This window comes from Vicugna pacos, chromosome 3, assembly GCF_048564905.1.
Source record: "Vicugna pacos chromosome 3, VicPac4, whole genome shotgun sequence".
NCBI lineage: Eukaryota > Metazoa > Chordata > Mammalia > Artiodactyla > Camelidae > Vicugna > Vicugna pacos.
This window is the reverse complement of record NC_132989.1, coordinates 69,206,696-69,232,037: the sequence shown is the minus strand read 5'-3', so window position 1 is coordinate 69,232,037 and position 25,342 is coordinate 69,206,696. Positions and strand designations below refer to the sequence as shown.

The following is a 25,342-nucleotide window of genomic DNA, read 5'->3' as shown; positions in this document are numbered from 1 at the left end:
CATGCTTCATCAGCTCTACAATTCAGTGTTTGAAAGGAAAAGATTTCCTCCTTTTAAAGGACTATAATCAGAAGTGAAATTAATTTAAACTGTTTAGCACACCTGTACACCTCATCTGTTTTTATCTTGTCATTGTCAACGATGGGGAAAGTACCTTCCTAAAAAACCTAAACATACTTGGGCATTTCTACTTATATTGTTGGAGTTCAGAACAAGTCTCTGCAAAATGTGCCACCTTAGCATGTGGATTATTTTGAGGTAAAAGGCAACAGAGACCCTTTGGGCTCAAGAGAAACTTCTGTCCCTCCCTTAACTACCAAAAAGAACTTAAATTGGAGGTCTTTCCCAGAATGAGAATTATTAGCAGAAATAAATTTTATCTGAGTGACCTATCTATATAGCAGGGCAAACATCTAACTGCCAAACACTTGCTCTTCTTATTGTCCTATGAGATGCCCTTCCCTGCTTTGATGCTGCCGGCCCCTTTCCACACCTTAGCTCAGGATAGCATATAGACAGTTGATCTTTGTGTAAACCAAGTTTGAAGACAAGTCACTTATACACAGATTTTTTTCAATAAATATACCTGTATGTACCAGTTCCACATCCACAGATTCAACCATCTGTGGATTCTGTACTACATTTACGATCTTCAGTTGGTGGAATCCACAGATGAGGAATCTGCAGATACGGAGGGCTGACTAAAACTTGAACATTCAAGGATTTTGGTACCTGCAATGAGTCCTAGTAGTAATCCCCAGTGGATACTGAGTGACAACTGTACCTCATTTTACTCTTTTGTCTCTGAACCTCTCAAGTATGTGGGGTTCCTGCATATACAAAATTAAATTTGATTTTCTCCTGTTAATCTGTCATGTCAATTTGATTATCAGACCAGTCTAAAGAACCTTTGAAGAGTAGAGAAAAATTTTTCCTCCCCAACATTTTTGGCGAGCCAGCAAGGAGACCTCACCAACTGGGCACTGCTCACCCCTAAGCTCCTTTGGTAGAAAGATTTCGTGAACTCCAATAAGAGCCAGAAAAGAATTCTTACCACAACAGATGCTTGGATCTCTACCTGCCAAGTCTGGTGGAAGCATAATGGTGATGGGAGTCTTGATTTTTCCTTTTCTAAACTTAGATTAGCAGGAGAAAATAAATGTGGAACTAGTTCCTTGGGCTTAGCAACTCTTAGTTATTTGGTATGAGTACTCATGGGTTTTGTTGATCCTTTCCTTCCCAGAAGTGGTTACTGTTTTCTTGTTCTATGTCTTGTCTTAATAGATCGGGTTTATGACTAGTGAAAATATTCTCTTTGGTCTCCACCACCCAAAAGGTGTGCTTATCAGGGAGCAATTGGTGGCCAGTTGAATAGACTAGGGTTCAGAGAATCTCCCTGTACTGGCCATGCCAGTTCTCAAAGGAGTTTGTTCCAGTCCATAAAGGGCCTTTACCACCTCAACATTTGTGGATTTCAAACAAAGACTACTTTTTAGACTATTTTTAGAAGTTAAATTTCTGAATCTTGTAAGTGCTACATCTTTTTGCACTTTGTTGCGGGACACCTCTTTCATCTTTGGTTAAGCCATGCTAAGAAGGCTTATTGGTTTGAGTCACTATTGAGATTTAATTGGCTCTATCTGAAAGAAAAAAATTTTTTTACAGCTTTTATCCTAAACAATCACCTTACTGAAAGACAAAGTGGATCCAAAGAAGTATACTGGCTAGCCTTAGGAACTCCTTTAACAAAAGGATAGAAATTAAACTCCACATCCAACATAAATTACCCTTTCTTAAAATTCAAAGTGTTAAGTGCACCTTCTGGCACATCTGCTTATTTTATGTCTAAGAACTGCAGTGTTGGAAGCTGTAGACATCTTACACATCTTTTTTATTTTTTAAAGGCCAAAATCTTACTAAATTTGTTTTGTGTTCTGAAACTTGGTTTGGTGACCATCAGGTTGAGGACTCCAAAACATGGCTGGACAGAAATGTGGATTGAACTCCATTTGCAGCTAGGGTCCTACCAAACTGTTGCCAGCACTTAGGAGAATTACACCCTAGAATTACAAAGGCCATTACAAGGAACACTCTGATTGAATAAGATCATTCAAAAAGTGCACTTAACCTGTGGACTGGGAGAAAATCTTTGCAAATGATACAACCAACATGGATGGACCTACAGATTATCATACTAAGTGAAGTAAGTCAGGGAGAGAAAGACAAATAACACATGATATCATTTATATGTGGAATCTAAAAGGTAATACAAATTAATATATTCACAAAACAGAAACAGACTCATAGACCTAGAAAACAAACTTATGGTTACCAAAGGGAAAAGCTGGGGGGCAGGGGAGAACAAACTAGGAGTATGGGATTAACACACCATTATATATAAAGTAGATAAACAACAAGGATTTACTGTACAGCATAGGGAACTATCTTATTTAATAGTAATAACCTACAATGGAAAAGAGTCTGAAAAAGTATATATGTATGTGCGTGTGTGTATATGTGTGTGTGTGTGTGTGTGTGTATAAAACTGAATCACTTTGCTGTACACCTGAAACTAATACTGTAAATCAACTACAGTTCAATCAAAAAGTTAAATAATAAATAAATAAAAAGTGTCCTTAGAAGCAAGGGCTTCCAAATCTAACAAATAGAATGGGATACCTATTTTAACTGGTATGCAGGCACCTCCAAAAGACTTCAAAATTCCAAAAGAGCTTCATTGAAAGATCTGTTGTAAAAGGCTTATGACAAGTTGAAGAGATAGGAGGTACCTAAAACAGGAGGATGGTGAGACTAATGTGACTCCTACTGCTTCTTTTCCTGAGTACTCGTGTTTCACTAATTCTGTCTGAATTGCCTTTCCACCCAGAAGAGATGATTTAATAGTTATCTTTTAAAATAAGACCACCTAAGGCTACAGATTATCCTCTTTAGATATCTTTCACTTCTTGGCCAAAGGCCAAACTAATGACCAGAGTTGAAAAGAATTTCTTAGAGCGGAGAGTATTCTTAAAAGTTTCTGTAAATGGATTACTTTCTGAAATTACTGGACAAACAACTAGGGCAGAAAAAAAGATGGGAGGCCACTGATCCAACTGAACTTGTGACCATAGCTGATATTCAGAGCCTGACAGGAAATTTTTTATGTTTTCTCCTCTAAGTTAAAATAAAACTATGTACCCAGAGGGAAAGAAGTAAATTGAGAATAATGTAGTTGGACAGAAGGATCAACCTATGATGTCATTTAAGTTACAACCTAATTCTTTTGAGGACAAATCTTTGCAAAACTGGTAATACAGCTCGAGAGGCCCATTCAAGCTCCACACGTTCTTTTTCACCAATCCCCAAACCTTCTCTATTTATCTAAAAAGCTGGTTAAGTAATCTCTCTTATTGAGAACTCTTATGGAAACCATCCCCAAATCCTAAGAAGAGCAAAAACGAAAAAACAGGCTTTTAAAAAATACAAACTGCTATAGAAACACCCTCGCCCAAAACCTAATTCAAGGACAAATACAAATCTTAAATGCCTTCTCCACAGATAATAGTTTAAAAAAAAAGAAAAGCTTTAGCCATCTGAGTAGATAAACTTATTTCAACTGTTACTTTTGACTAATGAGTTTTGTATTTTTATACCTGATTCATGGCAAATTTTTTTTTCATAAGGTCTCTGTTTCTGTCTGTGTTTAATGTATGTCTATCTATGTACATTATAGACGTGGAATTTTTTTCCTTCTGAATGGTATTGCCAAAATTCATTTGTAAAAGTACTATTTAACTGGTGTAAAATCAAGCTTTTTATAAATGAAGTATATCTAAATCTCAGGAACATATTAGAAACTAACTCAAATGTTTTTTCAAGTTCCAGTGATCTAGGATAATTTTTGGTAAATAAGAACTAGTTTAAATTCATTGGTTAATTAATACAGATATGTCTTTAGAGTTATTAGCATTAAGTATAATTCTTTCATTCTATCTAGGTTTACTTAAAGTCAAATAAGTCATGATATCTATTAAAAAATTTGTCAGCCAGAAAGAGAACTCAGGATGATGACTGACAATGTCTAACATCTGATGAAGTTTTTGTAGATAATTTAAACATGATTGTTAAGAACAAATGAGTTAAATAAACGTAAAAGAGGTAAGAGATTAAAGTGAACTTTTTAGCAATGATTTTTTTTGTTTTATGATTGAAGAGTTTCCCAAATCTCTTTGGTAACTTACACCTTAAAGTTTTGCTAAATTAATTAAGTTAAATAATGGTTAAGTTAAATTCAATGAATATCTTGATCATTTCCAAATAAGATAAAACACAGAAACATTAATTACTGAACACAGGTTTATCTAATTTTGGATTCCTATTACAAAGAAACTAAAGAAAAAAGTTGGGTGTGAGAGCAAACATGTCTTCTGCCACAACAAAAGACTGTGATATTTAAAAGGGCACATGCTTCTAGAAATTATAAATTATACTTATAAATTTGATAATCTAATTAATGCTGGTATCATAGACATTTCATAACTGCTTAATTCTTAGTTCTCACTAGAAATTAAGGTTTTCAAGGATTATGAATTCCAGTTAATGTGTGTTATTAAGCCTACTGGAAATAACAGGAGAAACAACTCTGTATGCAAGAAAAGTAGGATCTGTTTTTCATCAAAAAGAACATGAGGATATGTGTGTTTTAAAAAGAGAGAGACAGAGAGGGGAAGAGAGAGGGAGTATTAACTTGTGAGGCCAAGCTGGCTAAAACAATAAAGTTTATTAGAAGGGTTATGAAATGAAGCTTAAATATCAATAGTGTACTTACATAAAGCTAGAACTTCATTTTTTATCTGTTAAAAGGACAAAGTTTTAATGGACTATTGGTCAGCCCTTGATCAGCTATTATGAAAGTTTTTCTTTCCTTTTAAATAACCTGTCTAGAAAGCAAAGATTTTGTTGCTTTTTTTGTTTTAAATCAGGTCTCTGATAACTTAGGAAAACTGAGTCCACTTAATATTAAAACAGCTAAATTTTGCTTACACCTGTATAACGTTTTGTGTTTGCTTTTGATATCTTTTATTGTCACTATGGTCAAACAGATAATTAAGTATTGTTTCATAATGATCTGTGATCCTATTTAATCAAGTGTCCAAATCTTTTAATATTTTGGACAAACTTCCCCAAACTAAATACTAAATAAAGTCTTTCTGATCTCTAACTTTGGGATTTTTCATCTCAAAGGATTTGCTCTCTCTCCTTATAAAGAGAGAGCCACTATATTAATTAGGCTTATTTGGTATATTAAACTACATGTGAAGCATTGTCAAATAAGTGATGCAAAAACCTTCTTGGATTACATTTATGTGGATCTTCGTTATTAATATAAGCGTTCCTGAAATAATACAAAATTCTTAGAAATCTGATGTCTTAGTATAACATTATCAGTCACAATTCTAGTTATTATTCTAAAATGTTGTATGCCATGAAAATAAACAAATTTCCCTGTCTATTCCATTAAAACAAACCCTTAGCAAATCTTTAATAACAGACATTTAAGTCTTCTGCCATTTACAATTACTGTTTTACTCTGATGCTTTACGAAAATGTTCCTATAAAAATGCTTCATTTCATAAAAAATACCCTTATAAGTACTCTGCAATGCAGGTTTTTGATAATGTTAGGATTGTAACACTGAACTGAGTAAAAATTTCTAAAACTGTAATGGAAAGCTGATTGACTCATAAAGCTGCTAACCTAAAATGAAGATCAACAAGAATTAATTATAGGAGACTAAATGAACTAATGAGGATGATCATAATTTCTATGACTTCTTATGCTGGTTCTCCAATATTTTGTTTCCCAGATACAAGGAAGCCTTTCCTCTTAAGCTCAACATAACTTACAGCAATTTGGTAAATTATATCTTTGTAAGCAGAACTGAAACATTATCTCTTTCTCTCTATCTGATCCTTCCAGGATTTGTAAACTCTGAGTGAATATTCTTATTTTCATGGCACTATAGTTATTTGCATAAATTTGAAAAGAATCTGTTCTCCTTATAACAGGATACAATTAGACACATTGGTTGTATTGCCAAGGCTTTGGCTAAAATGTCATATTTGAGAATGTCCCTAGACTCAGATAGGACCAAACAGCTTTAAGGAACTAACACTGATTTTATGAGCCAATAAAGCCCCTTGGAAAAACAGTCTAGTACCTTGCTTACAGAGTTCCCAGTAGCCTTACCTGTTGAGTAAGGAAGGTCACTTCCTGGCAGGAATAGGAACCTTGGGATATTTGGGAGACCTCAAGAAGGGAGGAGTTCACCCAAATCTATAGGTACTGCAGGGGTGTCTTACGGCAACTTTTGGCTTGGCTTCCTGGCCTTGAGGGGTATTTAAAAGTTTATGTGACATTCTCCAGGAGCATCCATGTTGCTGCAAATGGCGTTATGTTGTCAGTTTTTATCGCTGAATATTCTAAGTGAAGTAAGCCAGAAAGAGAAAGAAAAATACCTTATGAGATCGCTCACATGTGGAATCTAAAACAAAACAAAACAAAAAACACACAAAAAAAAACAAACAAAGCATAAATACAAAACAGAAATAGACTCATAGACATAGAATACAAACTTGTGGTTGCCAAGGGGGCAGGGGTGGGAAGGGACAAACTCGGATTTCAAAACTGTAGAACAGATAAACAAGACTATGTGGTATAGCACAGGGAAATACATACAAGATCTTATGGTAGCTCACAGAGAAAAAAATGTGACAATGAATATATATATGTTCACGTATAACTGAAAAATTGTGTTCTACACTGGAATTTGACACAACATTGTAAAATGATTATAAATCAATAAAAAATGTTTAAAAAAAAAACTGTGTTCAACATGGAACATTAAACCATTTGAAAATTTCCCCTTGTTTGCTGAGTCAGATAAATCAATAAAACTATTGGTGAAAGTCAAAAAATAAAAAATAAAAAATAAATAAAAGTTTACGTGAGATTACTTCTGAAAAAGTCCCAGCAAAGCATACTTAAAAGATCCTATATGATCAACTCTTATTCTTGTGGCACTTATGTAAATAACCCGGTCAAGTTTATTGAATGTAAATTTATTCTGCAAACAAAGTAGTCTTAATTTGGCTATCTTTGGTTAAAATTGGGGTAATTTTAGAGAAAAAATGTTTCATTAATATACTTCTATGGACACTAGATTCTAGTAGTGGTCATTGCATTTTAAGGTTTTGTTTTCTAACTGTAAACTGGACTGTATCCTGAATTCTCCTAATTTCCTCCAATATGTGGCTACAACTCTCCAAACTAATGTTTACAATTTTTCTCCCACCCTTTTGACTTGGAATCATTGAGAATTAAGACTGCCATTTTCTCAAAGCTGTGCAAACTAAAGTTAGACAACTTGACATAAATGTCATAGAAATCACAACAGCTCGTGTATGGACAATCTTTGTGCCTAATGCTGTATGGTCATTCAGAAAGATTATCAGACATACAAACTGCAAACCAGGAAAATCTATTAGGTTGTCACTGTCTGCCCTCACTCCAACTGAAGATGTTTAGAGCCAGACATCTAGAAATGTTCTCAACTGGCTGCATTCGGAATTCAGAAATTGGGATTATAGTCTGCTCCAATCATTATTATTTTTCTTTTATTTCCATAGAAATGCCTCGTTAAATACCTGACTGCTTATACCATAGGCCTAACTTGGGAAGCTCACCTGCATCACTGCCTCCTGAAATGAAACACAACTGTTTAACTGAAATGACTTATTCTCAGGTCTAAGAGATTGGTTGAGTGAGATTAGGTAATCTATCAACACAAATTTTCTTGGGGAATTTCCAAAGGTGGGACTGAAGGAGCTCAGAATGAGCATCCTCAAAATATGCCACCTTAGCATGTGGATTATTTTGAGCTAAAAGACAAAAGAGACCCTGTGGGCTCAAGAAGAATTTCTGCCCCTCCCTTAACTACCAAGAAGAATTTAAACTGGGGGTCTTTCCCAGAACAAGAATTACTAGCAGAAAAAAATTTTATCTGAGTGACCGAACTATATAGCAGAGCAAACATCTAATTACCAAACATCTGCTCTTCTTATTGTCCTGTGAATTGCCCTCCACTCCTTTGAAGCCCCAGGCCCCTTTCTATTCCTTAGCTCAGGATGGCATATATATCTAATTTTACCCTTCTGTCTTTGAAACTCTCAGGTATCTGGGGTTTCTGTATGTATAAAATTAAATTTGACTTTCTCTTGTTAATCTATATCCTGTCAATTTGATTAGACCAGCTGAAAGAACATTTGAAAGTTAGGGAAATATTTTTCCTCCCCAACACAGTTTAATTATTTCCAAACCAAAAGAATATTAAATGCATTTTAACAACTGTATTAAATTATTAGTGTAAGTAGCTCATACAACTTAACAATAAAAAAACAAACAATCCATTCAAAAAATGGGCAGAAGACCTAAACAAGCAATTCTCCAATGAAGACACACAAATGGCCAATAGGCACATGAGAAAATGCTCAATATCGCTAATTATCAGAGAAATGCAAATCAAAACTACAATGAAGTACCACCTCACAGCAGTCAGAATGGCTATCATTCAAAAGTCCACAAATGATAAATGCTAGAGGCTGTGGAGAAAAGGGAACCCTCCTACACTGCTGGTGGGAATGTAGTCTGGTGCAGCCATTATGGAAAACGGCATGGAGATTCCTCAAAAGACTTAAAGTAAACTTACCATATGATCCAGCAATCCCACTCCTGAGCATATATCCAGAGGGAACCTTAATTCAAAAAGATACATGCACCCCAGTGTTCACAGCAGCACTATTGACAACAGCCAAGACATGGAAACAACCTAAATGTCCATCGACAGATGACTGCATATAGAAGTTGTGGTATATTTATACAGTGAAATACCAGTCATAAAAAATAATAAAATAATGCCATTTGCAGCAATATGGATGGACCTGGAGAATGTCATTCTAAGTGAAGTAAGCCAGAAAGAGAAAGAAAAATACCATATGATATCACTTATATGTGAAATCTTAAAAAAAAAAAGACAAACTTATTTACAAAACAGAAACTGACTCACAAACATAGAAAACAAACTTATGGCTATGGGGGATGGGAGGAGAGGGTGGGAAGGGATAAACTGGGCTTTCAAGATTTGCAGATACTAACTAATATATATAACATAGATAAAGAACAAGTTTATAATGTACAGCAACGGAAACTATATTCAGCATCTTGTAACTAATGATAAAAAGAATATGAAAACAAATATATGTATTTCATGTATGACTGAAGTATTGTCCTGCACACCAGAAATTGACACAACACTGTAAACTGACTATATGTCAATAAAAATACATACATATTATACACATATGAAAAAAATCATTAGTGGAATTATAAATAGATAAAACTCTTTGGAGGGCAACTTGCCAGTATCTCTCAAAATTTAAAACACATAAGCCACCTGACCCAGCAAATGGTAGCAGACTATACCACCCTGAAATAGGTCACTTTGGCATAAGGATAATTTTGAGCTGAAGGCAACTGAGAAAAAGTAAATATAAGAAAAGTCATCTGCCCTTCCCTATTTACCTAAAAGCTGGACATAAATTTGTGAAAGTGTCTCCCCTTCCCCCTCTACTACAAGACAGAAAATTAATCACCAGATTAATCACTCTAGACCCTTATTAACCCAGAGAGGCATCAGGGGAATATACATAACAAACTTTTCTGATAAGCCCTTATCATCCTTAGTTCCCCTATATATATATTTACCTCCTCACAATCTGCCCCAAACTCAAAAGTCTTTTTCCTTTGTATTATCCCTTTTCTACAAATTTGTTGTTCTTTTGTTAAGATGCTACATACAGTCAAGTTCTAACCTTTCTGAGTTATTCATTACTGAATAGTTCTCTGTGGTTTTGTGTTAATAAACTTGCTTGTTTTTTTTCCTTGGTAATCTGTCTTTGTCATTTAATTTATAGAGTCTCAGCCAGAGTATTTAGAAGGGTAGAGAAAAAAGTTTCTCCTCCCCTATGCCAACAGTTCAACTTGCAGAAACTTATTTTACAAATGTGCAGGTAGATCTGTAGAACTACACACATGAGGAAATTCACTGATGTATTTTCCAAACCATTGAAATACTGGAAACAATAGAGGTTTATCAAGAGAAAACTGGGTTTTTAAAAAATGCGCTATATCCATACAGAATACTTTAAAAGGAACTGAGGCTGCTCTATATATTCTAATATCAAAGAACAAAAAATTCAATGTGTAAAACAGTGTCTACAGAGTATACTATCATTTATTTTTGTTTTTAAAGACATAGATGTAAATATTTGTGCATGCACATAATAGCTCTAGAAGGATACAGAAATGAGTAATGATGTTGGCTCCAAGAGGGGAAAACTGGGTGGCAAGCAGATAGAGGTGGTAGATTCATGTTTCACTGTGTATCTATCTTTTTGTAACTTTGGAATTTTGTGCCATGTCTATACTGAAAATTGTTCAAAAGACTATTTGGATATATTAAAGAGAGAGAAAGAATAAGATATTGTTTTTATTCTCAAGGAACTTAAAATGTTACAGATGACAAAGGCTTTATCTCCAGAATATATAAGCAGCTCATATGACTTAATAAGAAAAAAACAAACAATCCAATCCAAAAAAGGGGAAAAGACCTAAACAAGCAATTCTGCAATGATCAACAGGCACATGAAAAAATGCTCAATATCACTAATTATCAGAGAAATGCAAATCAAAACTACAATGAGGTATCACCTCACACCAGTCAGAATGGCCATCATTCAAAAGTCCACAAATGACAAATGCTGGAGAGGCTGTGGAGAAAAGGGAACTCTCCTACACTTCTGGTGGGAATGCAGTTTGGTGCAGCCACTGTGGAAAACAGTACGGAGAGTCCTCAAAAGAACTAGGAATAGACTTACCGTATGACCAAGCAATCCCTTTCCTGGGCATATATCCAGAAGGAATTCTACTTCAAAAAGACACCTGCACCCCAATGTTCATAGCAGCACTATTTACAATAGTAAAGACATGGAAACAGCCTAAATGTCCATCAACAGATGACTGCATAAAGATGTGGTATATTTATACAATGGAATACTACTCAGCCATAAAAACCAACAACATAATGCCATTTGCAGCAACATGGATGCTCCTGGAGAATGTCATTCTAAGCAAAGTAAGCCAGAAAGAGAAAGAAAAATACCACATGAGATCGTGCATATGTAGAATCTAAAAGAAAAGAAAAGAAAAGAAAAGAAAAGAAAAAGACAAATGAACATAAATACAAAACAGAAACAGACTCAGACATAGAATACAAATTTGTGGAGTTGCCAAGGGGAGGAGGGTGGGAAGGGACAGACTGGGAGTTCAAAATTTGTAGATACTGACAGGTATATATAGAATAGATTAAAAAAATTATACTGTACAGCACAGGGAAAAGATTTTGTGGAAGCTCACAGTGAAAAAGAACATGACATGAATGTATGTATGTTCATGTATAACTGAAAAATTGTGCTCTACACTGGAAAATGACACAACATTGTAAACTGACTATAACTCAATAAAATAAAAAACTTTTAAAATGTTACATAGAGTAAATTCATTCATTTTACAGTATTTACCAAGAGTCTTTTTTTTGTGTCAGGCATCTGAGGGACATATTCCTGCCTTCAAGGAGCTTATATCCTATAGGAGATTAAGGTACAATGTTATGGTGGCTAGAGAAAGAAAGTCTAGTCCAAGTCAAGCAATAATCAGAGAGCAGACTTCTGACATTCTCAATTTTCACATCATTATTCAGAAATAAGTGAAAACAGTTCTAAGTTCCCCTAAAATAGATGAGCAATAGCAAAAAACAACAAAAAAACAGTGACAGATATAAGCAGAAGTTACTAGAAGCAGGAAGACTAAGAGACATGTTAATGGCTGACAATATTACATGAAAACAAGAGACAGAAAATATTTATTTAAAACATTTTTTTTTTAAATTGAGGCAGTGGGGATTGAACCCAGGACCTCATGCACGCCACGTATGTGCTCTATCTCTAAACTATACCCTCCACCCCCTAGAAAAAATTTAGAGTAAACATGAAACCAGGTTATCACAATATAAGTTATTCTCCATTTGGGGACTCAGTTATAATATAAAAATGTTAATTACCCACAGGGTTTTAGGGATCTCAGTAATCATATTTTCCATAGGAAAAATGCTATACATGTACTTGGTGTTAAGCTTCATAAAATGTCCCACAAAAGTTGAAAAATGCTATACATGTACTTGGTGTTAAGCTTCATAAAATGTCCCACAAAAGTCGAAAAATGCTATACATGTACTTGGTGTTAAGCTTCATAAAATGTCCCACAAAAGTCTATTTAATGCTATTGAGTATATGAATGAAACACTTTCTACAGGATATTATGTTTACTGTGTATAACTAAGCTCAGAAGGAAAAAGAAATTCAAAACAAATGCCAAGAATGCCTCCTAATTTATTGCAGTCTTTGCAACAGAACTGGTGACTCTCCTACCTCCTAGGAGGTAGGTTGAAGGAATGGAACAGAAGGACATAGTCTGAGAACAAATGGTTGGGATTAAGGCAAGATAGGTCTATCTGTCCCTTCCTCCTCTCCCTCTTTTTTCCACCTGCACTGATCAAAGAACAGCACTGAACTAGGTAAGAGTTGAGAGTTGAGGGGGAGGGTTAAAGACAGACAGCATTCTTCCCTATTTCTGATGCAGAGGATCGGTCAGACCTCAAGAGGACACTGAAATGGAGGGGGAAAGAGGAGTAAAAGTTAAACCTAAAGCCACAGAATTTACAAGGAAGGATGAAGGGACAGAAAGGAAGAAAGACAATCTCTAGTCTGTTCAATAAAGGAAATCACTCCTTACATTATACATAGGTACACCTAAATTAGGGATTAGAGTAATGACATCAATTAGTACTCTACTGCAAGTAACAGGATTTCAACTCAAGGGATTTAAACACTATAGAGATTTTTTGGCTCATGTAACTAAATTCCAGGAGGAGGATCTGCTTTAAGGTTGTCTGATCCAGCAAAAATGCCATTAAGAACCTTCTTTTTGTCTCTTCACTCTGCTACCTATGGTACAAGCTTCATCCCAAGGCCAGATTCCCTAGTGCTAAAGGAATGCTGCAGCCACAATCAGAGTTACATGGAAGAAAGCACTTCTGTCCCAGAATTCTAAGCAAGAGTTCTGAAATGTACCTTATTTAAATCAGCCTAAATCACATGTCCACCCAGGGTGAATTTCTGTAATAGGGAAATGGAATATGATTGGCTAATATCACTCAGAGGCCCATTTCTAAAGCTAGAGGTGGAGCAGTTTCCCTCAAAGAACATGAGCTGTGTTTATGCTGTAACAAACAGTGGACAGTGTTAATGAAAATACAGGTATATATCAGGCAGAAAAACCAGATACTGAGGAGGCAGCCACAGCGTTCACCATAAGATGTCAAAATGAATATCCAGAGTCATCTCAGAAATGTTACATATAAGTATAATGGAAAAGAACCTGAAAATATATGTATATATATATATATGTATGTATATGCATAACTGCATCGCACTGCTGTACACCTGCAACTAACATTGTAAATCAACTACACCTCAATAAAAAATTAAAATTAAAAAAAAAGTTATGTACAATATTACCCATTTAAAACACAGAAAATCATCAGAATTACTCTTTTTACAAACAAAAGCCAATGTTGGCTCCTGAGACTACTTCTACTTAATCTAGTATTAGAAATGCTACAGTAGTTTAAAAAGAGTAATATAAATATAAAAAATAAAAATATCTAATTGAGACCTACATATTTTCTAATTCCTATAGGATATATAAAAGATGATATAAATAAATAAAAATTAAACATCTTGCTCTTGGTTGGGGGGGGGCAGGTAGAGAAGACTGAAGGTATGTATGCCTGCCAGATTTTCAAACCTATGGCAGTGACAATTACAAAAACATACAGTGCTAGATTAAAAATCATCAACAATAAATTAAAATCTTTCTCTAGAAATGCTGTGCCAAACTTAAAAACTTAAGGCATCATAAATCAGAATTAACAGAAATCACTATCTCAAAATGATTCTGTACTCCTATATTCACTGAAGCATTGTTTACAATAGCCAAGACACAGAAACCTGAGTGTCCACTGACAGATGAAGGGGGAAAAAGAATGTGGTTTAAAAAATAAATGTATACACACACACTGGAATATTATTCAGCCATAAAAAAGGAAATCCTGCCATTCCCAACAACATGGATAGACACTGAAGGCATTATGCTAAGTGAAATAAGTCAGACAGAGAAAGACAAATACTGTCTGATCTCACTTACATGAAGACTCTAAAAAACCAAACTCATAGTTTTGGTTTGATTTAGTTTGGTTAATACAGGTGAGGGGTAGAAGGGGGGGGATTAGTGATGGTGACCAAATGGTACAAACTTCCAGTTATAAACAATAAGTACTGGGGACATAATGTACAGCATGGTGACTATAATTAACAATACTGTATTGAATATTTGAAAGTTACTAAGAAAGTAGATCTTAAAAGTTCTCATCATAAGAAAAAAATTACAACTGTGTGAGCTGAAGCTAACTAAACTTACTGTGGTAATCACTTTGCAATATATACATATATCAAATCATTATGTTGCACACTTTGAATAAATACAATGTTATATGTCAGTTATATCTCAATAAAACTGGAAAAAATTTTACAGAATTAATGTAACATTTAATAAGTAATATTGTTGGCCTTCCTTGGCCTCAGCTCCAATCTGATCAACCCAGAACCAAAATGATTTTCAAGCCTCACTATCCCCACCTCTATCTGCAGGCCTCTTCTCAGCCCCCAAGCATCGAACACTGAATGCACAATTCTGGAAATGGTTAGGGCTGCCCTTTCCAAAGGAACCCACTTTCCCACCAGGTAAAAACCCTGGGCTGCTTGAGGCATACACATTATTCTACACGAGGAGGAAGGAGGCAATAAAGTTTGTGCTTGTAGGACTGGAGCCTCACATTCCTTTTATTCTCTTCATCTGTGGGGATGCTTATTTAAAAAGATAATCAAAATTATTTAACTTTATTTTACAAAATGAAAGGTATAAAAACAATATTATTAGTGAAAAATTAAGAAGTCTACCAAATTTTAGAGAGGATGTGGATCAATGAAAAGAACTCTCATACAATGCAGTTGAGAATGTAAAATTGTACAATCCCTTTGGAAAATAGTTTGGCATTATCTTATAGAGTAGAACATTCATATACCTCATGACCCAACAATTCCATTACTGGACACATACCCAAGAATAATTGTCATGCATCATTACCAAGGACATGAACAAGAATGTATGTAAAAACACAGTTAGCAAATGCACAATCCAAATGCCCATCAAGAGAAGAATGGATAAACTGTGATATTATCATACAATGGAACATTACATAACAGTCAAAATGAACATACTGCACCTAAATGTAAAAACATGGATGAATTTTACCAATATAACACCAAAAAATATTAAGTCCTAGATGATATTCTTACAAACTAAAAAATAACAAAACAGTATACATCTTAGTAGGACACAAATAATACAGTTATATAAAATAAAAAAGCAAGGTAATAATAAACACAAGATTAAAAACAGTTACCTCAGGTGAGGGGAGGAGCACAAAATCAGATGTGTTATTATCATTATTTTAGTTCTAAGATGTACACTGCTTTTGTCCATACATACTTTTTGTGACTACTCTTTTCTAAGATAAACTTTGTAAGAGTGCAGTAAGAGTAAAACTGGCCCTAACACATTGTGTTAATGACGTTTTTATATAGTACTTTTTAAGACATTTAAAAGACAAGGTCACTGATACAAAGAGACTTTTTTGCTGGGGCTTCAAAGCAGGGAATCAGTGCCTCAGCAGTTTTAAGAAAAATGGCCATTACAAAGTCCTAGAGATTAATCAACAACACAAGCTTCATGTTCCTCCCTTCTCCCTTCACAGCCAATAAGTGAAAATGACAAACTGAAAGCGAATTTTTATCACAATTTAAAAGAAAGCATGCAGTATGTATCTCTCTAAATAAATCTACCTTTACTAAAAATAAAATAAATTAAAATAAAGCAATTTCCAAGGTCTCTTCCAGAGAGATTAAACTGTTTATACATCTACAGAATGATGATTATACTAATGAGAGCAGCTAACACATAGTGAACACATATATTCACATATATTGAACACACATATCATGCATTTGGGCTAAATGCTTTTTATGATTACCTTAACATTCTCCAAACAACAATACAGGAAAGATATTCCATTTTCCAGCTAAGAACACTGGGGCTTTTAAAGGTTAAGTAATTTTCTCAGGGTCACCTATGTAGTAAGTAGAGCCTGGAATTCCACCTCTTTGATTCCAACTGCAATAATAACTACAGTAGCTATTATGTTATTACATTGTAATTGATTCAGGAGCTTCCTAGTGCTTATTAGCTCAAAAAAATCCTTATAGAGTAAGGTTTCATTCATGCATTTGTCAGCTGGAAGGACTTCTATTGAGTATTTATTATACACCATCACCAAACCAGGTGCTTCAAAGATAGAGGTTCTGAGTGAGGCTGCAAAATAAGTGATCTTCGGATCAGTCAGAACTTTGATGTTATTTTAAAATGAGCTCCACTTGGGCACACTGAACAGCATCATAGTAGAAATTATATTCTTCTATAACTGTGTTATTGGAAATGGAATATTGGAATAGAGAGATCACACATCTAAGCACTTATATTCTAAGTATTTCTGGACTACTATTTTCAACAAAATTTTCCAACCTTACTTACTATAGATTTTCAAAATTTTCTACCACACAAAAAATGCAATGAAAACACAGAACACATCTAAAGACACACAGACACACACACATAGAGGTCAAAAGGTCTTTCACTTCCACATTTAACTTGCAGAATAATACAGCTTGTGCTGGGAAAACCATGGTCATCAGTGGCCTTAGCTTTCTCCCTTTCCAGCTTAAAGACATCTAATTGCCAGCTGTGCAGCTCCTAAAAGTCAGTGCTTGCCAAATAGTTGGCAGAAGGTTGTAAAGAGCTGACCACCTGCAATCCATTTTGACAGTGACTTTGACCATCACTTTGGAGAACTGGGTACATTACAGAAATTCCAAAAGGAGTTGGCTAAATTTCAAGGTAAGAAGTTGGCCATTTTGGCTGAACTTACTTTAACTCACATCAAAGGGGTATGATGTGAGAGAGGAGGGGAAAAAAAATACTAAAAGATACAAAGCTACTAAAGCTTACAAGAATAATTTACAAGGCTATGACCTCTCTCAGATATTTTCCACCATATTTCTACCCATAATCACTTTAAATATGGGAAGTGGATAAACAACAAAAGCTAAAGGGAGAAAACTGTATCTCTATGTCTATGTAAGTGCATGTGTCATTTGTAGTTTTTACTTTCATGTAACTATCAAATATGTAATCAGCATATATATATTTAATAACATGGAGATCTCACTTACCTTTTATGTTGTTTTTATGCCTGATGAACAAAAGTTATGTATTAGAGATACAGGTATAAACAAACCTGGGAAGACGCCACAGTTTGGGAAAGGTGCTTGCTTTATTTAAAAAAAAAAATCAATACAATTTCCCCACAGATTGATGATGTAAAATTCTATAATCAAGGCTTGCAGATTTGTAATTATGGTATGTCAGCTACATTTAAACAAGAGTGTTAAAAGATTGTTAAAGTTAAACTAACACAATTGCAGTGTGAATTGTCCTAGTCTCATTCTAATCTACTGATGTCACTTTCATTTAATCAGAAGAAAACTATGGGCCAACGTCAGTGTTATTTCCAATGCCCTAACATTCTCTGTTCACATTGGATTTTAAGCCATTACCAATCTAAAATGGTTATAAAAAGATATAATTAAGAAAGCATTTTTAATCAATTAATTCACTCACCAGTGGACTTTTTTAGCAGACTTTATTGAAAATAAGTTGGCTTTTAAGATATTAAATAATCTTTTATGTTAAATGAGTGAAAACATTTTGTTCTTGCAGAAGAACTCCATTAATTAACCATAAATCTAGTCTAAAAAAACTGTATTTTATATAAATAGAAATCCTACTTGGAAACTTATGGCAGACATACATCATTTAGCTGAAATAACATATCAACATTTAAAACATCAATGCTATCTTTTCTACTTTAGCAAAAAATGGGGGAAAGACAGCCTCTTCAATAAATGGTATTGGGAAAACTGGACAGCTATGTGCAAAAGAATCAAACTGGACTTTCTCACATAATATACAAAAATAAACTCAAAATGGATGAAAGACTTAGAAGTAATACCTGAAACCATAAAACTTATAGAAGAAAAAATAGTCACTACACTCTGACTTCATTCCTTAGCAATTTCTTTTTGGATTTGTCTCCTCAGGCAAAGGAAACAAAAACAAAAAGAAACAAACGGGACTGCTTTAAACTAAACACTTTGTACAACAAAGGAAACTATCAACAAAATGAAAAGGCTGCCTACTGAACAGAAGATACCTGCAACCAATATATCCCATAACAGGTTATTATCCAAAATATACAAAGAACTCATATAACTCAAGATAAAAAAAAAAACAAAACCTGATTAAAAAATGGCAGAGGACCTGAACAGACATTTTTTCAAAGAAGATACACAGACGGCCAACAAGCACATGAAAAGATACTCAACATCACTCATTGTCAGGGAAATGTAAATGAAAACCACAACAAGGTTATCACCTCACATCTGTCAGAATGGCTATTATCAAAAAGAAAACAAAGAAATGTTGGTGAGGATGTGGAGAAAAAGGAACCCCTGTACACTGCTGGTGCGAATGTAAACTAGTGCAGCCACTATGGAAAACAGTATGGAGATTCCTCAAAAAATTAAAAATAGTACTACTATATTATCCAGCAATTCCACTCTTGAGTATTCATCCAAAGAAAATGAAAATACTAATTCAAAAAGATATATGCACCCTTATGTTCATTGAGCATGTGCAACAGCCAAGATATGGAAGTAACCTAAGTGCCCATGAATAGATGAATGGATAAACGAGATATGAAATACACACACATACACACACATATGGAATATTACTCAGCCACAAAAAAGAATGAAATCTTGCCAATGTGCCAAAATAGACAGACTTAGAGGGTATTATGCTAAGTAAAATAAGTCAGATAGAGAAAAATAAATGCTGTATGATTTAACTTATATGTGGAATCTAAAAAACAAAACAAATGAACAAACATAACTATACAGAAACAGAATCACAGATACAGAGAACAAACAGGTGGCTACCAAAGGGGACGCATATTGGGGGAGGAGAGAAAGGGGTGAGGGAGATGAAGAGGTACAAACTTCCAGTTACAAAATAAATGAGTCACAGGTATGAAAGGTACAGGGTGGGGAATATAGTCAATAACTATGTAATACCTTTGTATGGTGACAAATGGTAACTAGACTTATCATGGTGATCATTTTGAAATGTACAGAAATGCTGAATTACTATGCTGTATATCAGGAACCAACACAGTGTTTTAGGTCAATTATACCTCAAAAACAATCAAACAAACAAACTCATAGAAAAAGAGATCAAATTTGTGGTGACCAGAGGTAGGGAATAGTGGGAAAGGGAATTGAATAAAAGTAATCAAAAGGTACAAACTTCCAGTTATAAGACAAATAAGTACTAGGGCTGTAATGTACAACACGATAAATATAATTAACACTGTTGTATGTTATACATGAAGGTTGTCGGAGAGTAAATCCTGAGCTCTAATCAAAAGGAAAATAAATTTTTCCTATGTCTGTAATTTTGTATCTATAAGAGATGATAGAAATTCACTAAACTTACTGTGGTAATCATTTTATGATGTATGTAAGTCAAATCATTATGTTGTATACCTTAAACTTATACAGTTGCTGTATGTCAGTTACATCTCAATAAAACTAGAAAAAAATCAATGTTACATTTTTTTCCACTTTAGAGAAAATTATTTTCTAAATCATCAACAAATTAAATTTATACAGAAAAAGAAGCTACCTTGGCAAAACTTCTTACTTACAGGATGCATTTAAGTTTTAATTTAAGTAAGGTAAAACACTCAATTCACAATTGTACTATCAGCAAATAGCCTCTAAATAATCACAGCACATACAAAACAGTGCTATGTTAGCTAGTTACAGAAGTACTAATACAAATCATCCTGGTTTGCCTGGGACTTTTCCAATTTTAGCACTGAAGGTTCTACATTCTGGAAACCCTTCAGTCACAGATAAACCCAGGTAACTGATGCCACTGAGACATTGAAAAAAAAAAAGGATTTACAGTTCTGCACTGGAAAAGAAGAAATTTGGAGTCATATTTGGTAACTCCTAGCTAGGGTTGCCAGATTAGCTGTGACCCAGTCACTTATCAGTAGGTCCAACAATCTACTTAGAACACGGATTCAAATCTTTAAAAAGAGCCCACCAGACCCAAACCTACCAAGGAATACCCACTAACAATGAGTCATACGTGAATACAGGATGCTGCCTGAAGAAATGCAATATAATTACCCAGCCCCTAGTACACACGTATATCTAGTTTCACAGCCAGAATTAGCCCTGGAACAACAATTCTGTTGCTGGGAAGGAGATATTTAACAAGTCCTAGGAGTCAGAAGCTCAGTATCAAGTCAGCCTCATTGCTAACTCTCACCTTAACAAGCCATTCTTTCTAACTGGACTCTTTCCTGTTTCTAGGAATCTAACCTCTCTTGAAATCTATTTCCAAGTATCAGATACTTTGCCTTTGTTACCATGTGAAGTAACAAAGTTTCTCTAGGACCAGAGTGCTCTGAGGCTTCTGCTTCTTCCCTTAGGGTCTAAAATCACCATTTTGCCAACATGCTGAAATGTGTATCTTCCACTCATTGTTCGATTTCTCTGTTGCCAAATACCATCTATTAATGGCCAGTTTCCATACTCCAGTAACATTCCATCTGCCTGTACAGATTTCTTCCTAAAACCCATTACAGGGAACTTTTGGATCATCTGAAGTATTGATTAGACACTATACTCTAAGAATCCGCCCTCCCCAGTATGGTCTAGCCAAACTGAACTCTAGGACTAGTGGCTCTTAATTCCTGGAGAAAAAAACTGAAGGAACTGGGAACATGAATGACTTTAAATCTCTTTTTCCGAATAAAATTTGTAATTTCTGAAGAGAAATGAGGCTATGGGAAATGAACATCTTGACTAGAAAAAAAAAAAAATACCGAGAATAGAAATTGAATTTTAGACCACTGCTTTAAGAAACCAATTAACAGGATCCTGATCACAAAACCAAGAACATGTCTGAATCATGAAAATAATCAAGAAGATTTTGAAACTAAATTTGGAGAGAAGAGAAAAAAATGCATCTTATTATGAAAAATTTAAAACATATATACAGAAGAATAAAGCCCCATGATCATTCATTCCCAACAATTATTATGTTGCCGTATCTGCCCCATTTATTTTTTTCCTTTGCTGAAGCAAAATATAGAATTTAAAAAAATAGGATGCTAAGGCAGAAGATGAAAAGAGTCAGAGTAAAATAATTTTCAGGAGAAAAGTAACAGAAAAGAGAGCAGGGAACAATATTTACATATTTAGAGAGTATCTACCAAGGCCAAATATGAGTAATAAGCAGCTAAAATAGAAATTTTAGGTTTTTTTTTTAAAAAGTACATCTCATTTCAGTACATATGGGAAAGCTCTACACCAAAACGTCAACAGAAAAGCCATGAAAAAAATGTACAGTAGACATTTCCATTAATTTATAAGCAATTTGAGATATAGTAAATTATGAAGGGATTTCACAAAAATGATAAATTTACTTAGGTATGAAGAATTAAAGTTTGAAAATGCTCTACTAGTGAAATAAAATGAAAACAAAACTTTATTTCCAAGCATTTTCCATAAGTACGTGGGAAATCTTGAAAGTTTAAAAACTTAAATTACTTATCTAAATGAATGTGTCTTCCCACAAATAACAGATGTTGGCAAGGATGCTGAGAAAAGGGAACAACTGTACACTGTTGGTGGGAATGTAAACTGGTGCAGCCACTATGGAAAATGGCATACAGTTCCTCAAAAAAAACAAAAATAGAACTACCATATGATTTAGCAATTTCAGTCCTGGGTATTTATCTTTAGAAAATGAACACACTAATTTGAAAAGGTAAATGCACCCCAATGCTCACAGCAGCATTATTTACAATAGCAAAGATATGGAAGCAACCTAAGTGTCCATCAACTGATGAATGGATAAAGATGCGGTATATATGTACAATGGAGTACTACTCAGCCATAAAAAGAATGGAATTCTGCCATTTGCAAAAACATGAATGGACCTGGAAGGTATTGTGCTTAGTGAATAAGTCAGATAGAGACAGACAAATACTATATGTTATCACTAATGTGGAATCTAAAAATAAAACACATGAATGAATATAATATAACAGAAACTGACTCAGATGAGCAAGCTAATAGTTAAACCAGTGGGGAGAGGGAAAAGGGGTAGGGGATTAAGAATTTCAAACTACTATGTATAAAATAAGTAAGCTACAAGGATATACTGTACAGTACATAGCCAATATTTTACAGTAACTTTAAGTGGAGAATAATTTATAGAAATTTTGAATCATTATACACCTGAAACTAATACAGTAAATTAACTATATCTCAATTTTTAAAAAGTGTGTCTTCTCTAGGCCAGGAACTGTAAGTATACAACTACTTGAACTGAGTAATTTATAAACTAGTATAGATCATTAGAATGAGAAATGACAAGGTTGTATGTCATGGGGAACTACCATTAGAAATCATTTCTCATGACTTTTTGTCTAAAGTACTCTTCATTATACTTCTGATAAACAGATATACTAAAATGCATAACCAAAAGTAAGTCTAGCAAAAGTAACAACAGAACTCTGGGGTGAGTGACAGTGCAAATTATTTACATTTTCAATTACACATCTCAACTCCCCTCCTATTATCACACATTTTAAAAATACTCTTGGGGGGCACTGTAACTTAAAACAAAAGGTTGTACATCAGAAACCTTAGTTTTTTTCCTTGCTCTGCCACTAACTAGCACAGTGATCCTGAACAAGTCTACTTCTTCTATTTTGACTTAATTAAATCTCAGCTTCGCATTTGTAAAACGGCAATACAAACCATATTATTAGTTAACATTTACTAGTATTTGCCACATACTGTTAAACAGCATAGCAGGCTTTTTTTTTTTTTTTGCAACAACTGCATGAGGTACGTACTCCATTTTACAAACGAGGAAACTGAGGCACAGTGCAATGTAATAAATTCAACAGTACATAAATGGCAGAATCAAGATCTGAACTCAAGCAGTCTCATTTCAGAAAAGGCTGTACATTTAACTACTACCTATCCTATGTCCTTACTGCTGTAACAATAAAGACAGCTTCTAGGAAAGCACAGTGCAATGATTTGCGAACTCTGGGAGGCAACATCCTAAAAAGTGAATTTATTTTCCCCTTTGCCTTGTCATTCGCCTGGTGAAAATACCGGTAAAGGGAGAAAAGGTGGGCAAAGAGGAATTAGCCAGACAGCTAGGATTAGAGATTTCCACTGCAATAACCTGCTTCTTCAGAAGGCTGTTCACCTTTTCTCTTGAAATGCTTGACTCAAAAGTTTGATCTTTTGGGGTCTGAATAATAAAGTTCTAATAAGCACTTCAGTGTCTATCAGCGGTCAGAATGACGGCCGATTACAGGACTGGCATACCCAGGACAGATAGTTAAACAGCATCCCACAGGCTGTGGGGCGAGCCTCAGGGAATTGCCTGGGGAGAGTTAGGCCACAGAAGTTTGTCGAGTGTGCTAGAAGTTCACGCCCCGGTTTTTAAGGCTACGAGTCACGCCGGCCACGTTAGATGACGGGGCGCTCGCAAGGTCTCGCTTTGGATGAGGAAGGGGCTCGCGGCGACCCTCCTAAACTTCACCACGGGCCTGCGCGTCCACCTGAGGGCCGGTAATGGACTGAACGCGCCCTCCTCCAGTCGGGTTCGGCAAGGAGACCCGGGGCGCGCACCCGGAGGTAGGACCCGAGCTCGGCCCAGCGTCGCGGGGCTGGGCCGCCGCCCCTCCGCCTTCCCCACCGCGGTCGCAGGAGGGGCGGGGCCGCCGCGACTCTCGCCCTCCACCGCCCAGCTTCTGGGGGAAAGGGGAGACAGGAGTGCTTCGGCCCACGGACTCGGGCCCCCGCGCGCCCCCTCCGTCCCTGCCCCGTCCCCACCGGCCGCGGCGCCCCAGGTGAGGCCTGGAGTCCGGGGCCCGCCTCGGGCCTGCGCTCCGCCCGGCTTCTCGGGCCGCCATGAGGCGGGGGAGAGGAGGCGGCGGCGGCTGCGCCGTCTCCGGCTTCTTACCGCTTCACCACGCCGGTTTTGATCTTGATCTGCCTCACGCGAGGATCGGCCATGGTCCCTCGAGCGCCACGGGAAGGAGGGGCAGAGAGCCGGGGTAACCGTGAAGGGAGACGGCGCGAAAGAGGCGGTCTCGTCCGCGTAGCCGCCGCGGCCCGGCGCGCATGCGCACACCCCGGCGCGCCCCCGGCGCCGCAGCCACACCCGCGGGGCGGGGGCCAAGGGGGGCGGGGGGCGGGTCACTCCTCGCCTGCTGTGCCCCATTCCACCCACTTTTCTCGCGGAACCTGTCCTGCTCTCGCTCAGACAACCCTCCTTTTAGTTCTTGAACAGCCCTCCTTTTAGTGTGGACACAAGTTACACTTTTCCCGGTCTCCAAAGCCTGGGTGTTCGTGGAAACTTCGGTGTCTGCCTGGATAGACTGGCCATGACTTTGCTTTTCAAGATTATCTGCTAAATGGATGAAATGATCTAAAAATTGTCTATAAGATATTTTCGATGTCATTATCTAGCTTCAAATGGGGCAAAATGATGTAGGTTTAAAAAAATAAACTATCATGTGCGCAGTTAAGAAAATCCTTACCCTCTACCTCAGACCTCCGCAAAAACTAGATAAATGCACGTCACAAAAGAAATGACTACAGGACTTAATCAAATAATCATCACCTCTTATGTATCTTAAGTATTCAACTTACAAAAATATATGGCACACAAAAGATTGGGCTTCGTGATCAAGCAAACCAACTGA

General features: G+C 35.9%; 1 protein-coding gene across 2 annotated transcripts in view; it reads right to left on the bottom strand.

The window, feature by feature from the left end:
• TBCA (tubulin folding cofactor A) overlaps nucleotides 1–24,777 on the bottom strand; it is a 75,011-nt gene extending 50,234 nt beyond the window's left edge. The window contains exon 1 of one of the 2 annotated variants that reach the window (XM_072958480.1): nucleotides 24,598–24,777. In XM_072958480.1, the coding sequence (XP_072814581.1) occupies nucleotides 24,598–24,650 (53 nt within the window). In that variant the 5' untranslated portion in view covers nucleotides 24,651–24,777. The remainder of the gene's footprint in view (nucleotides 1–24,597) is intronic. The other variant, XM_031674745.2, reaches the window with a different exon arrangement.
• Between the last annotated feature and the right edge of the window lie 565 nt (nucleotides 24,778–25,342).